The sequence below is a fragment of the Pan troglodytes genome, chromosome 2, assembly GCF_028858775.2.
Source record: "Pan troglodytes isolate AG18354 chromosome 2, NHGRI_mPanTro3-v2.0_pri, whole genome shotgun sequence".
In the NCBI taxonomy this organism is placed as follows: domain Eukaryota; kingdom Metazoa; phylum Chordata; class Mammalia; order Primates; family Hominidae; genus Pan; species Pan troglodytes.
This window is the reverse complement of record NC_086015.1, coordinates 126610363-126625543: the sequence shown is the minus strand read 5'-3', so window position 1 is coordinate 126625543 and position 15181 is coordinate 126610363. Positions and strand designations below refer to the sequence as shown.

The following is a 15181-nucleotide window of genomic DNA, read 5'->3' as shown; positions in this document are numbered from 1 at the left end:
CTGGCTATTCCCCTCTCCGAGTTCTGGGGTTTGGTGATTCTGAGAAGGAAGAAAGTCCCATCTCTTCCTAGACCGACTGCCTGGGTCAGGGAAGGCAGGCCATTCCCAGGGCCACAGATTCCTGGTGCAAAGAGGGACCTGCCCTGTGTACACCACTCTTGGGTGGGGTGGGAGCAGGGCTGAGGGCCACATCAGGGGTCCAGCCCTTCCCTCTTTGGGGGCGGAGTCCTGTTTGGATTCCAGGTCTGGATCCCCGCTGTCTCCTCTTCTCTGTGTGAATCAGGTAGGGGTCTGGTGACTCTGAGTCATGGCTCACACATGGGAGGCCGGGGGGCTGTGTGGCCTAGGGGAGAGAGTGGGCGGGTCTGCAGGGTGATGGGGCTCCCACTAGCTCCTGTGAGATAAGGTTGCTCCAAACCAGAGGCCTTCCCTCCCCTCTTAGATTACCATCTCCCCAGACCCTCAGCAAGCATCAGTGGAGCTCATCTAAGTGCCGCATGCTGCGTCAGCCCCCATGGCTGATACGAACATGGAAGGTCTGCCTTTGAGTGTGGGGGACACGGAGAAATGGCCAAGATGGCAGTGGTCACTCATGGCTCCAGGCTGGCATGGAGCACATGCTGTGGCCACCCTGAGTGCAGAATGTTTTACTACTTTGGGGGGCATCCTTGATGCCATCTGGTTGCATCCTAAGTGAGTCACAGTGATATGGCTGGTGACATCCAGACAGCCAAACGAGGGGGCAAAGCTCTGTAGTACCTCTCCAGGCCCCCCAGTCCCCACCTGTCTCCACTTCCCTTCCAGCGCTGCCTCGGTGGTCGCCATGTCTTGTCAGGTCTCCACTTACGCTGACCAGTCCCCAGCCTGGCTCTCCCCATTCACTCTGGCCCTGTCTGAGCTTCTGGTCCAGCATCTTGAAGGAAGCCCTTGCTGGCAGTGTCCCTGGGGTCCTCCCACTGCCCTTTATTAACACATGTACCTCGCCTCTGGCACACTGCACCACACTCACCCCCAGGCCTCAGCATTCCTGAAAAGCCCCTCATCATCCCCATTCCAGGCCTCAGCATCTCTCACCTGAGATCAGGATACCTCCTCCTTCCATTTTTGGGGCTGTGCCTCTCACTTCTCCAGGGGAATTACCATTTTACAGCTTGCCACAGTTTCCTTGCTCTGCCCGGGCCAGTCTGGGCATTCCACCAAATCCACAGGGATTTAGGGGAGAAAATATTTTTGCCATTCCATATTCGGAGCCAATGTGCTGAGGAGGGGAAGCTTTCTGCAGACAGGTGCTTCTCAACAGGCCATAGCCAGCAAGGCGTGCAGAAAGAGCTGCTGGGGCTCCCTGGGGGAAGCTTCTAGGTGCCCTGTGATGAGTGGGCTCAGAATTGTTCCCCAGCAGCCTCCTGCCCACCCCTCCTGGCCCTCAGCCCCAGAGGTGGTTGTAAATGTAGGAAGGCCTCTCATGAAGCCAAACGGTTTGTAGCACGGTCTCTCCCAGTCATCCCACACTGTCTTTTAATTCCTATTTCTATCACCAGTAACTATTTACTGAGAGTTGGCCTTTGGTGGTCGTGTTTCCTGCTGCTTGGGGAGACCAGACCGACCCACAGAGAACACCGCCCTTCACTAATGTGTCAGCTTCTCGAGCATAAGGCTCTGGGCTGTGGCACTGGACAAGATGCAGCTCCGGTCCCCAAGGTGGCCTCTCCTCACACACAGTTAACAGGCCACTGATGTGGTGTTTCAGCGAGTGGGGGAGGGGATGCCAGCAGCCAGAATTGGACCTCCTCCTGGGAAAAGGGAGACCCTGAAGGAAGGTGAGGAGCAGAAGAGGAGGAGGGTGATGCCAGCTGAGGAGCTTGTGCGCAACAGCAAGAAAGACCCCAGGAAGTGTGGGGGCCTCTGTGTTCTGCTCTATCTGGAGTGGAGTGTGGATTTCATTTCAGTGCTGCTGGGACAGCAGGTGGAAGGGCAGGGAGGAGTCAGGTCACGGAAACCTCCAGGCCAGGCTGTGGGCGTGGGCTGATCTCAGCAGTGTCAGGAGGCTTAGAAGGCGACATGGTCTGGCGTATTTTAGGAAAAGCAGTTGCTTGCTTGCAGTGGGAAGGATGGACCAGAGGCAGCAAGCTTGGAGACAAGCAAAGTGATCTGGAGGGTACCCTGGTCATCCAGTCTGGCCCTGAAGGTGGCCTGGGCGGCAACAGGCTGAGGTTTGGGTGGAGAGGGTGCTTCAGCAAGGAGAGGAGCAGCAGCCAGTCTGGGGGTGGCAGGAGCGGGCCAGGCAAGCATGAGGCATAGCAAGAGGGTAGGGGGACATGGGCTTTGATTTGCAGTGGAAAATAAGGAAGAGTGAGTTCAGTGGGTCTGGAAGAACCCATATGTGATGTGGCTGGTGAAACTAGAAAACCTGTGGAGGTGTTGAGCACAGGTAGTGTTTCAGAGAGATCGGGGCTGTGCAGGCGTCAGGGAGGGCAGAGGGAGGCTGTCGGTCCAGGATGTCGCGACCAGAATCCAAGAGCCAGGTGAGAACTGCATGTGGGCAGTGGAGGAAGGCACAGAACAGAAAGGACAAGTGTGAGAGCTGTTTCCAGATGAGCAGGACTTCGTCAGTGCTGGACAGGGCCTGCGGCTGAGGGGAAAGGAATGAGTGTCAGAGGGAAAGATCTGAAAAGCAAAAGCCACTTACGTGGGCAGGATCTTGACACTGGTGCAGCAGAATGGGGCTGTCCCAGGCAAAGGCAGGGAAATTGAAAGAAAAGTGATTGGGGAATGACAATGTGGGAAGGCGAGTGTGGTTTGGGTGTGATGTCAGGGTGGTGGTGGCAAGACATCCAGGTGGGCAGCTGGAGGCTGGCAAGCCATGGACGGGAGGTAGGGATGTGGGAAGTGGCTGATATAGCCACCTCTATAGTGGGAACCTTGGCCATGGACTTACTCCCAGAGTGCAGGCGTGAATGGGGCGAGGACAGAGGTGGGACGTGCCATGTTTGGGGCCAGGTGGAGGGAGACGAAGCAGAGATGACATAGAAGCAGAAGAATCTCAGGACCATATGGGAGGGTGACTCTAGCATCTGGTGCAGAGTGAAGGGCAGGAGAATGAGGAGGGCTGGAGGCAGCCAAAATGAAAGGCTGGGGATGAGCGAATGATGTGCACCAGCCTGATAGGGAGCCTGGCAGGGAGGCAGCTGGGCATCTTGGAGAAGGGCAGGCCCGGGAGAGGAGCTCAGAAAGAGAGCATAGTCCAGACTCCGTAACAGGCTGACGTGAGCCTCCGTGATGTGGCCCGCCCCTCCACTTGCTTCTCTCCCACCTCCCCTGCCGCTGGTTGTGACGTGGTTTCTCTGAGTCAGTCTGCTTTCCCACTCTCCTGGGCCACTGTCCCCCAGGTGGAACTGGAGCACCTCCTCCCCACCGCATCCTTCCAGTCTCCAGGAAGCCATCTCTGACTACTCCAGTGGAGATCAGGTTTCCCTGCTCAGTGCCCCCATAGTGGTGCCCCAGACCCCCATGACACCGGAAGCTTTCTGAAGGAGGAACCTTGCCTGTCTCACTCTTGGTGTTAACTCACTTGGTCCCCAGAATAGTGCCTGGCACATGGTAGGTGCTCAATAAATATTTGATAACTGATGGAGTGGATCTCATTTAATGCTCTCAACAACTCCATCCCCATTTCACAGACGAGCAACCTGAGGCTCAGAGAAGTTTGGTAATTTGCCCAAGGTCACGCAGAGTCTCAGGGGACATCCAGGATTCTAACCCGAGGTGCTCAGTACTCACAGGTTCACCAGGAGCACTTTTGCCCGAGAAACGTGGCGAGGGAGGCGGAAGGATTAGCTGGTGTCCCGGGGAGGGGAGATGGGGGACAGGTATCCTGCACACACATACACACACATGCACAGACACACACAGAGACACACACACACACACACACACACACACACACACACACACACACTGTTAACCCAGGAGTCCCGGGAGAGCCTGAGAGGTTTTCCAGGGCCCTCAGGCAGGGGCACAGGTGTGGAGGAGCGAGCACTTGCCAGGCAGGTAGAAGGCGTGGTGATGAAAGCATGTGCTTCCCTCCACAGGAACGGCTCCTGCTGTCTGTCCTTCCCCGTCATGTTGCCATGGAGATGAAAGCAGACATCAACGCCAAGCAGGAGGATATGATGTTCCATAAGATTTACATCCAGAAACATGACAACGTGAGGTAGGGGTGAAGCTGGGGGAGGAGGATGGAAGGGAGGGAGAGCTGGACCCCTGTGGAGACATCCCACTTCCTTCCTTTCAAGTGGGCACAGCCCGACAGGGTGGCTTGGTGACTTTGGAGTGTGTCATCTAGAGCATGCCAGCCCCACCCCTCCAGGTGTGTTAAATGAGTGAATTATCATGGTGTCCCATGGAACTTTTTTGGGGGGTGGGGAGAGGGGGGGACAGTGAGGCTGCAGGGAGAGAATAAAAACAGGAGGAGGAGAAAGGAGGAAGCAACACCAGCCACTTTGGGGAGGAGCTCCTAGCCTACCAAGAGAGATGGAAAGCGTAGACTGGGACCCGAGTGTCACCACCATCATCTCATCTTCACCGCCATCTGGCAGCTTCCATGCCTCCTAAGCCAGTGCGTGCCAGGCGCTGGGCCAGGCTCTGCCCACCTTATCACCAGTCCTCCTGACAGCACTGCAAGCCAGCTACCTTTACCAGCACACCCAGTTGATAGATGGGTCATGTATGCTATTTACTTCATGTATACTCTATTTGAAATTTTCTGTAATAAAAAGTTTCAAGAAAAAAACACATCACCAAGAAACAACTGGACAAATCCAGAACGTGGGACAGTCTACATTGTGTACTCTTTAAAAAGCCAGTCATGGAGAAAGAAAAAAGGGTGGGGAATGCATTCTAGATTAAAAGACTCAAGGGCTCAAGGTCCCCCAGCCAGCAGTGGTACAGCCAGGCTGCACCCAAGTGGCCGCTCCAGAGCCCACGCTCCTTTCACTGCGTGTTTGCCGCCTCCCTAGACAGAAGCTGCTGACAGCAGGGACGTACAAACAGATGTAGATTAATAGAGTGCAAAATCTGCTTATGAGTTCCACGGGGACACGAAGCGATACAGTGGCCTTCATCCAGCATGGCTTCCTGGAGAGCCTGATAATCCTCCCATATGCCCAGAAAAGGAGCTGCTGTGTTTGCCTTCTGGAGAGTTCCTTCTCCCCAGGCAAGTTTCCCTAGGACTCACGAGTCCTCTGAGGTTGGTGTAAAGAGGACTCTTTGGAGGCTTGGCCTGAGTTTTCAAGAAAGTGATTAAGTGAAATAGTGCAAATTATCTCTCTCTCTCTCACACACACACACACACATACACACACACAAAGAGAGAGAGAGAGAGAGAGAGAGAGAAGGTGAGGCTGACAGCAGTAGGGGTGAGGGAAGCACTGTTTTCTTCAGGCAGAATGAGAACTGCCCAGTTCCCAAGTCTGCCCTGGGATCCGAGACTGTGGATTCTGACTGCATGTCTTCCATCTGTCTCTCAAAACTGAAACTCTAAGCCTTTAGGAGAGACATGTATCTGCATAACACATTGGCCCCCAGTTTTGGGGGTCTCCCAACCCCCCATGCTTCTCTGTCAGGTAGGGACAGTGTAGGCAGCAGTCACCTTGGTCTCCCAGGAAGAAGGCTGCCCCTGGCTGAATCTCCACATCCGGGAAGGACCTGAGGGGGTTGCAGCTGAGCCCAGCTCAGGGAAGTGGAGTTGGTGGCCGGACTTCCGGGCTTGAGCCCTTCAGGCAGTGCAGATGTGCCGTTTCCCTGCTGCTTCTCCCACCCACCTTGGCCCTCCCATGGTGGAACGATCACTAGCAGTGAGAGGTCACACCTATGCAGAGCTTGCCTGAACCAGCCACCGCCCTATGTGCGTTCATCTACTCACTTAAACCCCACGGCAAAGAAGAGGGCTGTACTGTGATTATCTCCATTTTACAGGAGAGAAAACTGAGGCACAGAGATGAAGTAACTTGTCCTGTCGTTGGTTAAGTGGGAGAAATACCCTGGAACGCTTTCTGGTACTAGTTTTTACCCAGCCTGACTACCGGACAGATGTTTTTACGTGCCCAGGAGAAAGGAGTGTGTCCGAGGAATCTGGGAAGGAGGTCTGGGGAGCCCTCAGGCTAACAGGAGACTCAGAGGAGAGGCAGGAGAGAGATTTGGTTTCCTGTGTGTGTGTGTGTGTGTGTGTGTGTGTCTGTCTGTCTGTCTCTCTGTCTCTGTGACTGAGGAGCCACCAGGGGCCTTTCCTGTCTGATGGCAGTTCCTAAAATCCAGGGGTCTCCCCCTTAGGACATGTGAGGAAACAGACTCCCCTATTAGAACAGATCCCATAGGCTCAGGTTTAAAGTGGGAAGGGGTAGCCCACCAAGTGGTCCCAACATATACGAGCCAAGTCACTGAGCTCCCCCTTCTGGAATTTTCTCTCCTGGTCCTGTCTTCACCACCTCACTGGCCCAGGCATTGTCTCCGGCACCGCATGGACAAAGGTGCTTTCCTTGATTGCTCTCAGCTCCGCAGAGCTTTGTGCAGGTTTCGCTCATTCAGTGGAACACAAAGGAAATCCAGAAAATTTGCTGCTCAGAAGCAGTCTGGCACCTCCAGCACAGCTTCCCAGCCTGCCTCGGCCAACACAGCCGGCTCACCGGCCACCCCTGCACCTCGGCCCAGTTCCTTGCCCTCTCTCACCATCTCTTCTCCCACTCAGCAGGCATCTTCCTATTCCTCGTTCCACGGTGCTGGCTCTTGGGCCCCCAGCCCTCCAGCAAGGGTGTTTGGTCAGATGGGCTGACTCAGGCCTCTTCTACGGTGACTGCCCTTGGGGTGACTCCTCCCTCTGTCTCTCTCCCATGGAGGCAGTGACTTTGGGTTGATAAAAGAACACTGCCCTAATCACAGAGTGGCCTGCACGTCAGACCCCTGCCACAGTGGGGGTATTTCTCTCTGGGATGTGCCAGGATCAATGACAGCAATCAGAAAAGAGATGAAAGGAGAGAAAAATCAAGATGCTATAATTTTCATGGGGACAGAGACGATTCTGACTCTGACATCGCCAGGGACAGAGGTGGCTGGTACACATCAGAGGCCAACTGCAAGCAATCATATGCAAATGTCCCTCTGGGGCCTCTTTCCCTGTTCCATCAGCAGCACTGGTTGTAGCCCTTGGTAGAAACACAGTGCTTGCTCTGGTCTCTGTTTTGGGGTTGAACTTTTGGCTTGGGTTGGTGGTTAAGTAGGAGATGGGGGGTGACATCATAGTTTTAAAACACCCCTTGGGGCTGGGCTCATGGGGCGGGGCACAGTGGTTAGGCCTAGGCGCTGGGGTTAAGCAGTTCTGCACATTGCCCCTACTCTGCTGTTTCCTGGCCATGTGACCAGGACAAGTTACAAGCATTGAGCCACTCTGAACCTCAGTTTCCTCATCTGTGTAATAGGATAGGAAGAGTACTTACTTAATAGGGTTGCAAAGAGTAAATGGAATAATGTGGGGAAAGTGCTTAGCATAGTATCTGGCACATAACAAGTGTTCGGTAATTGTGAGCTGCCATTATTATTGTTACTGTTATTTTTATGATTATGATCACACTTATATCAACAAAGAAAGGCCTGGGGATTCTCTAGTTGGCGAATGGAGGGTGATGAGTCACATTCATCAATTCTCTGCAGAGTTGTAATATTTAGAGAGGGTGATGACATGCTGTTCTCTAGCCCCACTGAGAGCAAGGCCACAAGAAAAATAAATCAACTCCACAGCATGACAGGCTGGGCCTGGATCTAAGGAAGAGGAAGAGACTGATGGGGGTTTGGGGAGAAGAGTTTGTCTTGGATAGGGCGGGGTGTCAGGCAGGGGCCACCACTGTCCATGGCCTCATTCTCCCCTGGCCCTGAGGAGAATATTTGTGCAGCACACACCACCCCGGGGCACAGCCAGGGACTGGCCAAGGAGCCTGTAGGATGTTTTGATGCTGAGCCACCACTGGCCGTGGGCAGACGCAGGCCAGAGGCCAGGGGACCCCTGGAGACCCCGGAGACACTTAGTTGTCTCCCCTGTCTGACGTGTGGTGACAAATGGAAATGTTTCAGCCTTTCTGACAGGGCGGGTCAGCTGGAGCTGGGGCCCATGCTGGGATGTCCACCAGTGGCTTGCAAGCCCTCCTGCCTGTCCTCCCCCACCCCAGATACCTGCACTTGCTGCAGCTGACAGCGCCAGGGCTCGGGGAGCTGTGCCCTCCCCACACCTAGGAGGGACAAGGGCCTCTGGGACATGCCAGCAGAGGCGTTCTGGAGGGAGAGCCAGCTCCTGGAGCTCTGCCTGGGGAGGGGAGAGCTCAGTCAGCCTCAGCCTTCTCAGCCAGAGAAGGCGCCATACCACGTGGGTCACAGCAAAGGTAGATGCAAACAGACCTTGGCATCACCAGCTCACCCTTGCCCAGGAGTCAGTGGAAGGGACCAAGATGAGCACCTGTGTTAAGCAGACAGGTCCACACCCAGCTCTGCCGCCTGGTGGCTGTGGGAACTTGGGCAAGGCACCTAATCGGAGCCTCAGTTTCCTCACCTGTAACATGGGATGGGGATGGTCCTCACCTGTAACATGGGATGGCCATTCACTCATCCATTCAGCTAGTGTGTGACCTCTGCCTCATCAGTGGGGACCACCAGCCACATTGCAGGACACTCAGCTACAGGCGGGCAGTGTGACATGGATTAAAGTACACATCATCACTGGCATCATGAAGCTCATCTTCTGTTAGAGAAGACACTAAGCAATGAATAATTAGTCAACTGAGTTTATCACATTCTTGTGGGAGCTAGGGTTTAGTGACCAGGAGACACGGACTTCACAGGGTATTAGTGTTAGACAACGTACTGCTCTATTGTTCTGTTATCATTGTGATAAAAGGCACAGAGGAGCAGCATCCGTAAGAGGGTGCCCAGCTAGCTAGCCCAGGACTCCTTGCAGGGCTGCTGGGAGCTGAGGTGAGGTAGGGCATGGAAGGTCCCCAGACCCGCGCAGTGCAGGAGGCTGCAGACTGATTGCCCTTGAGGCAGGGTGGACGACCAGAGAGTCAAGGTCAGGTAACTCAACACCCCAAAGGTTTCAGGGGCCAGAGAACGCCCCAGCCAGGCCTGAGAGGGCTCTGAAGGATTCTCTGCTTTCACAGGAGCTCCTTCTTACTGTGGATGACCCTGCATCTGACTGGTCTGTGCCTGAGCTGGAGCCCTGAGGTTTTAAAGGTCGTAGGTGTTGGGTGGGTGAGAGATCATTCCAGACTCTTCTTTGTGTGAAGGGAGAGAAGGCTGTCTCCTCTAGTGGGTGCTGGTCCTTTGCCTAAGAAACATTCCCCGCAGGGCCCCAGGGTTCAGGATGGGGCACGGGTTGGGGGATCTTGGTTCACCAACTTGGATCAGGCACCCGAGTCCTGTGGATCTGCAGCCAGGGTCCCGGCAGAGGGGCTGCCAAGTCTGGTGTGGCGATGAGGTAGCCAGCCCCGCTCCCCACACATCAGGGGTGGGGCAGGGTCTTGGGGAGAGATCCCCTGTCTCCTCAGTCTTTCCCCAACACCTCCCGCGTTTAAGGTTATTATCTCCTCTCCTGTCTCCTTCAAGGACTTGGCTACATTCCCCAGGTTGCTCTGGTGTCTGGCTCTGCTGCAGTGTGGTTCTGAATTATAATGACCACGCGACAATGTCCGAGATACTCAGATACCCGTGGGCGGATTGTGCACCCTGTAGGCAGAGGGTGGAAAATGTTTACCTTCCACTCACACCCTCAGCCAACAGACCACATGAGGAGGGGCCGTGAACATCCTGCATTCCTGTCTCAAACCTGACATGAAGAAAAGTATTCTGGGCCGGCCACGATGGTTCATACTTGTAATCCCAGGCCCAGAATACTGGGAAGCTGAGGCAACAGGATTGCTGGGGCCCAGGAGCCTGAGGTTACAGCGAGCCAAGATCTTGCTGCTGCTACTCCAGCCTGGGCAACAGAGCGAGACCCTGTCTCTATTTTTTTTTAAGTATTCTGAACTCTACTCCCGTACCAGTTATAGATATAAATGGTCTTTATGTTATTATTTTAGTCATTCCACAAACATTTACTGAGCTGCTACTATATACAGCCTGCCAGTATGAAAAAGACACTGTCTCTGCTCCTTAGGGAATATCCAGCCCTCACAGTGAGGGAGTTAAGTGCTATGGGAACAGCAGCTTGACAGCCCAGGGGGCCCTGTTGGTGGAGTCACTAGGGTTGGGTCTTTAAAAAAAAAATTAATGGATTATTTTAGTTGTGATAAAAATACATAGCATAAAACTCACCATCTTATCCATTTTTAAATGTACAGTTCAGTGGCATTAAGTACATTCAAATTGTTGTGCAACCACCATCACCACCATCCATCTCTGGAACTTTTTATATTTTCCCAAGCTGAAACGGTATACCCATTAAATGCTAACTCCCCATCCTCCCTCCCCCAAGCTCCTGGAAACCATCATTCTATTTTCTGTCTCTATGATTTTGACTACTCTAGGTAGCTCATGTATGTGGAAACATATAGTATTTGTGCTTTTTGTGACTGGCTTATTTCATTTAGCATGAGGTCTTCAAGGTTCATCCATGTTATAGCATGTATCAGGATTTTCTTCCTTTTTAAGGGCTGAATAATACTCCATTATATGAATATACCACATTTTGTGGATCCATACAAAGTGTCCATTGATGGACACTGGGTTGCTTCTACTTTTTGGCTATTGTGAATAGTGCTTCTAGGAACATGGGTGTACAAATATTTTTTTCATATCTGTGCTTTCAATTTTTTTTTTTTTTTGAGATGGAGTCTCACTCTGTCACCCAGGCTGGAGTACAGTGGCATGATCTTGGCTCACTGCAACCTCTGCCTCCTGGGTTCAAGCAATTCTCCTGCCTCAGCCTCCCTAGTAGCTGGGATTACAGGTGCACACCACCATGCCTGGCTAATTTTTGTATTTTTAGTAGAGACGGGGTTTCACCATTTTGGCCAGGCTGGTCTCAAACTCCTGACCTCAGGTGATCTGCCTGCCTCAGCCTCCCAAAGTGCTGGGATTACAGAAGTGAGCCACCATGCCTGGCCTGTGCTTTCAGTTTTGGTGGGTGTATATCTAGAATGGCATTGCTGGATCATACGGCGATTTTATCTTTAGCTTTTGGAGGAACTGCCATCCTGTTTTCCAGAGGGGCTGCACCATTTGACCTTCCTCCCAGCAGTGCACAAGGGTTCGAATTCCTCCACATCCTTACCTGGGATTGTGTTCCAACAAAAGACCTCAGTTTGCCTTAATTGGTGGGGACTGGAGTCAGCAGCCAGCAAGAACTTACTATTTTAGCTCTCTGGACTCAAAATGAGGGGCCCTGTGGGAGATAAGAAGGGAGGGAAGACAGAGCAAAGAGGCGCTGACCAGTTGAATTTGCCCGGCTATGTCTTTGAAACAGCTGGAATCAGCTGTTATGTATGATTACGATTCTAATAAAAATTTAGACATAAGAAGTATTATTCTGGGCTTGGGTAAGTCAAGGAAGACATCATGAAGATGGAAGGGTTAGAATCAGGCCCTAAAAGAAGAATGTGATTTGTTTTTTACCTTTTAAAAAATAAACACTTTTCTTTTTTATTTTACTTTTTTTTGAAACAAAGTCTCAGTCTGTCACCCAGGCTGGAGTGCAGTGGTGTGATCATGGCTCACTGCAGCCTAGACCTCCTGGGCTCAAACAGTTCTCCCACCTCAGCTCCCAGTAACTCGGACCCCAGGTGCCCGCTGCCACACCTGGCTGATTTTTAAATTTTTTTGGCAGAGACAGGGTCTCACTATGTTGCTTAGACCGGTCTCCGACTCCTGGGCTCAAGTGTTCCTCCTGCCTTGGCCTCCCAAAGTGCTGGGGATTATAGGCATGAGCCACTGTGTGTGGCAAAAAATAAACATTTTTATTATGTGAAGAATATATGTTCTTTGTAGAAAAATTGGAAAATAAGAGCAGTATGGAGAAGAAAAAGCACTCATAGACTCCCCCCGAGGTCACTAACTATTGCTAGGTCTTGCAGTTTCTTCTTCCTTTTGTGTGATTTTCCTTCAGGAAGCATTTCCCTAAATCTTTCTAGACTTTCTAAACAGAATGTCTGTAGGTGCTATGGGGTGTTCCATCATATGTACAGTAGGGGTAGGATTTGGGTAGGCAGAAACAAGAGAGGGGTTTGGGTAGGTGGGAGGGGGCCTGCAGGAGGCCCTTAGTCGAATCTAGGACATGCCTCGACCTAGGACCCCTGGACCCAGTCCTGACAGTCAAACCAGTCACTGGGCCCCTTGTCTTGGTTTCCACTTGCTGAAGAAAGGCGTCCTGTTGTCCTTGTGAGAGTGGAGAGAGCACGGTTGTCCCAGGGCAGGCTCTCCCTGTTGGTGGACTTTGTGCAGGCATTCTGTGTCCAGCAGGCTCCCATAGGCCTTTCCCCCTTTCCCTTTCCCAGCCTGTGCCCCTGGATGGGCCTGTGGCTGCTGCCAGTTCACATGCCCCTCTCTCATCTTTTTTGTGCCACTCCTTGGAAAACAGCCCTCTGGTGTCTGACCTCAGCCCAGTGTTAATAAGACCACACCTGATTGTGCTAACTCCCCTAAAGGACATGAGTGACTCCTTGCTCATCTTGTACCTTACTAGGGACATGTGAGCCCAAAGGATTCTTCAGGTTGGATGATGGGGGGCAAATGGAGGGGGCACGCTGCAGGGGACAGCACTCTTGGTCAAAAAGAGACCACTGGCCCATCCAGAGGTGTGGCCACTTCAGCCTCCCCAGCCCACACTGGACACTTCCGGGTACTTCCCCGGCACCTTCAGCTCCCAACTTCCTGGGAGTTGGGCTGAGACCTTGCCATACTCCCTTCCCACCATCCACCACTCAGCACAGTTCTTGATGTGGTCCTGTAGCTCTGACGATGCCAGGGGCTGCAGGAGATCAGAGGAGCTGGTGATCAGCACTACAGGCCCCCCTAGACCACTAGGAAAACTCAGCACTGGGTGTCCAAGGTGCTGCAGGATGTGCACAGGAGCAGGGCCAGGCTCTGACAGCTTCATAAAGTCATGGGCCTGTTGGCAGCAAGATGGAACAACCACGAGGAAATGCACTTCACCAAAAGTGCACGTGGTTTGGAAAGCTGAGCCAAAGCTGCTCTGGAGGGCTGAAGGGCCTGTTGTGGTAATTGGGACTCTGTCTCCCACTCTTGCCCCTGGAATAGAATGCAGGAGACTGTGAGTGATGGATGGCAGGCAATTAGGGAAGCGTGCACAGCCAGGGTGGCCCTATCCCAGTTCTGTGCGCCCGCCATGAGGGCCTGATCCTGTTCCCAAGAGGAGCTCTCAGATGGGAGCTAATAGATGAATTAGCACCTTCCTGCACGTCTGGGCCAGCGCTGAGTTGGGAAATGGCCTTCAGAGTTACTCCGGGGCAGATCAGGAAATCCTGGCCAGCAGAACAGACAGTCTGCTGTAGGGTAAACCTTGTAAAACCCAGGAGCCTGCAGAAGTGACAGTCATTAAGCAGAATCCTCCCCCAAAGCTGCAGAGAAATGTGACTTTGTCTCTGACAGGAGGTGGGGGAATGTGGGGGTGGCAGGATTTATATAAATGTGTGGTGAGGCTTTGGGGGCTTCACAGTCAGGGCCTCAGCAGCAACCTTGCCTGGGTTTCCGCACACCCGGCATAGATGCCTTGTTCGAGTGGCTCTTTCCTGGTGGGTGGTGACCTGCCCCTCCCTGGTTCCTCAGCAGCTGGCCAGGAAGAGTAGATTCCCAGGAGGCTGCAGGGAGGTGCAGGTTTTCAAAGGCACGTGGAGCTCCTCACATATCAATGTTGTTTCTCATGTCTCCTGGCACACAACCAGAGGCCACTCATGTCCCCATGTCCCTGGTACCTGTTCAGCCACTGGTTCCGTGCATATGGCTGGGAGCATCTGCTGGGGGACAGGCCGTGGACTTCATGGGCTCCTGTCTCAGGTGACATGCTTGAGACTCCAAGAGGCTTTGTGGGACAGAAAGAAGAGCTCACAATTTGGAGTTACTAGTTGTGTCTCTTGCTTTGGAACCAGGAAAGTTTCCTTCCTTTCAACAAATAAGTATTAGGCACTGTTGTGGGTTGAATTTTATCCCCCTAAAAGAAGATACATTGAACCCCTGGTACCTGTGAATGTAGTTTTATTTGGAAGCAAGATCTTTGCAGATGAAATCAAGTAAAGATGAGGTCATACTGGAGTAGGATGGGCTCCTAATCCAATAGGAATGGTGAACTTGTGAGAAGAGACTGCCTTGTGAAAGCACAGACACACAGGGAGAAGTCCTGGTGAGGACCAAGGCAGAGACTGGAGTGATGCGGCTGCAAGCCCAGGAATGGCGGCTGCCTCCGGAAGCTAGGAATACACAAGGAGAGATTCTGTTGAGTTTCAGCGGGAGCAGGGCCCTACCGACTCCTTGATCTCAGACCTCCAGCTTCCAGAACCACGAGACAATAAAAATCTGTTGTTTTCAGCCACTTGGTTGGTGGTGCTTTGTTACAGCAGCCTGAGGAAACTACCGGGGGCACCTTTCATGTCTGGGTGTTGTGCTGGGTGTCGGGCAGGGTGCAGAGCAGAGGCCAAGGTAGGCATGGCCTGCCGCATCCAGGCCGTCATTCAGCTGCTTGTTTCCTAAGGGCTGGGATGTAGCTGTGAATCAAGTAGATAAAATCTCTCCCTCAAAGAGTTTACATTTGAGTGAGAAGAGACAGACTGGAGCATAATAATAAACAACAGTAATACACAGCATAGTCAGTGGAGAAAAATATGGTGGAGAAGGGAGATAGACAGATGGGAAGGGTTGTAAATTTAAATGAGGTGGTAGAAGCTTTCTTGAGGCAACCTTTAAACTAGTGTGGTGGTTCTCAACCCTGGCTACATAGTGCAGTCACCAGGGAAGCTGAAAATAAAACAGAAAAAAGACAATCAATAGCGGAGCCCACCCCAGACGATTAAGTCAGAATCTCTGGGGCTGGGGGTAGGGGGCCTCTCCAGGTAAGAGCTCCCCAGGTGGTTCTACGAGATGCCTGGTCCCAGGACCATATGGTCTAGTGTGACAAGAGTTGCCATGGAAGAATGCG

At 52.7% G+C, this 15181-nt stretch overlaps 1 protein-coding gene across 3 annotated transcripts in view; it reads left to right on the top strand.

Annotated features, from left to right (window-relative positions):
* The window catches only part of ADCY5 (adenylate cyclase 5), a 165260-nt gene that overhangs the window by 97094 nt on the left and 52985 nt on the right, over nucleotides 1–15181 (top strand). For all 3 annotated transcript variants that reach the window (XM_016941761.4, XM_024355615.3, XM_024355616.3), the window contains exon 3: nucleotides 4089–4210. In XM_016941761.4, coding sequence (XP_016797250.2) covers nucleotides 4089–4210 — 122 coding nt within the window. The remainder of the gene's footprint in view (nucleotides 1–4088; nucleotides 4211–15181) is intronic.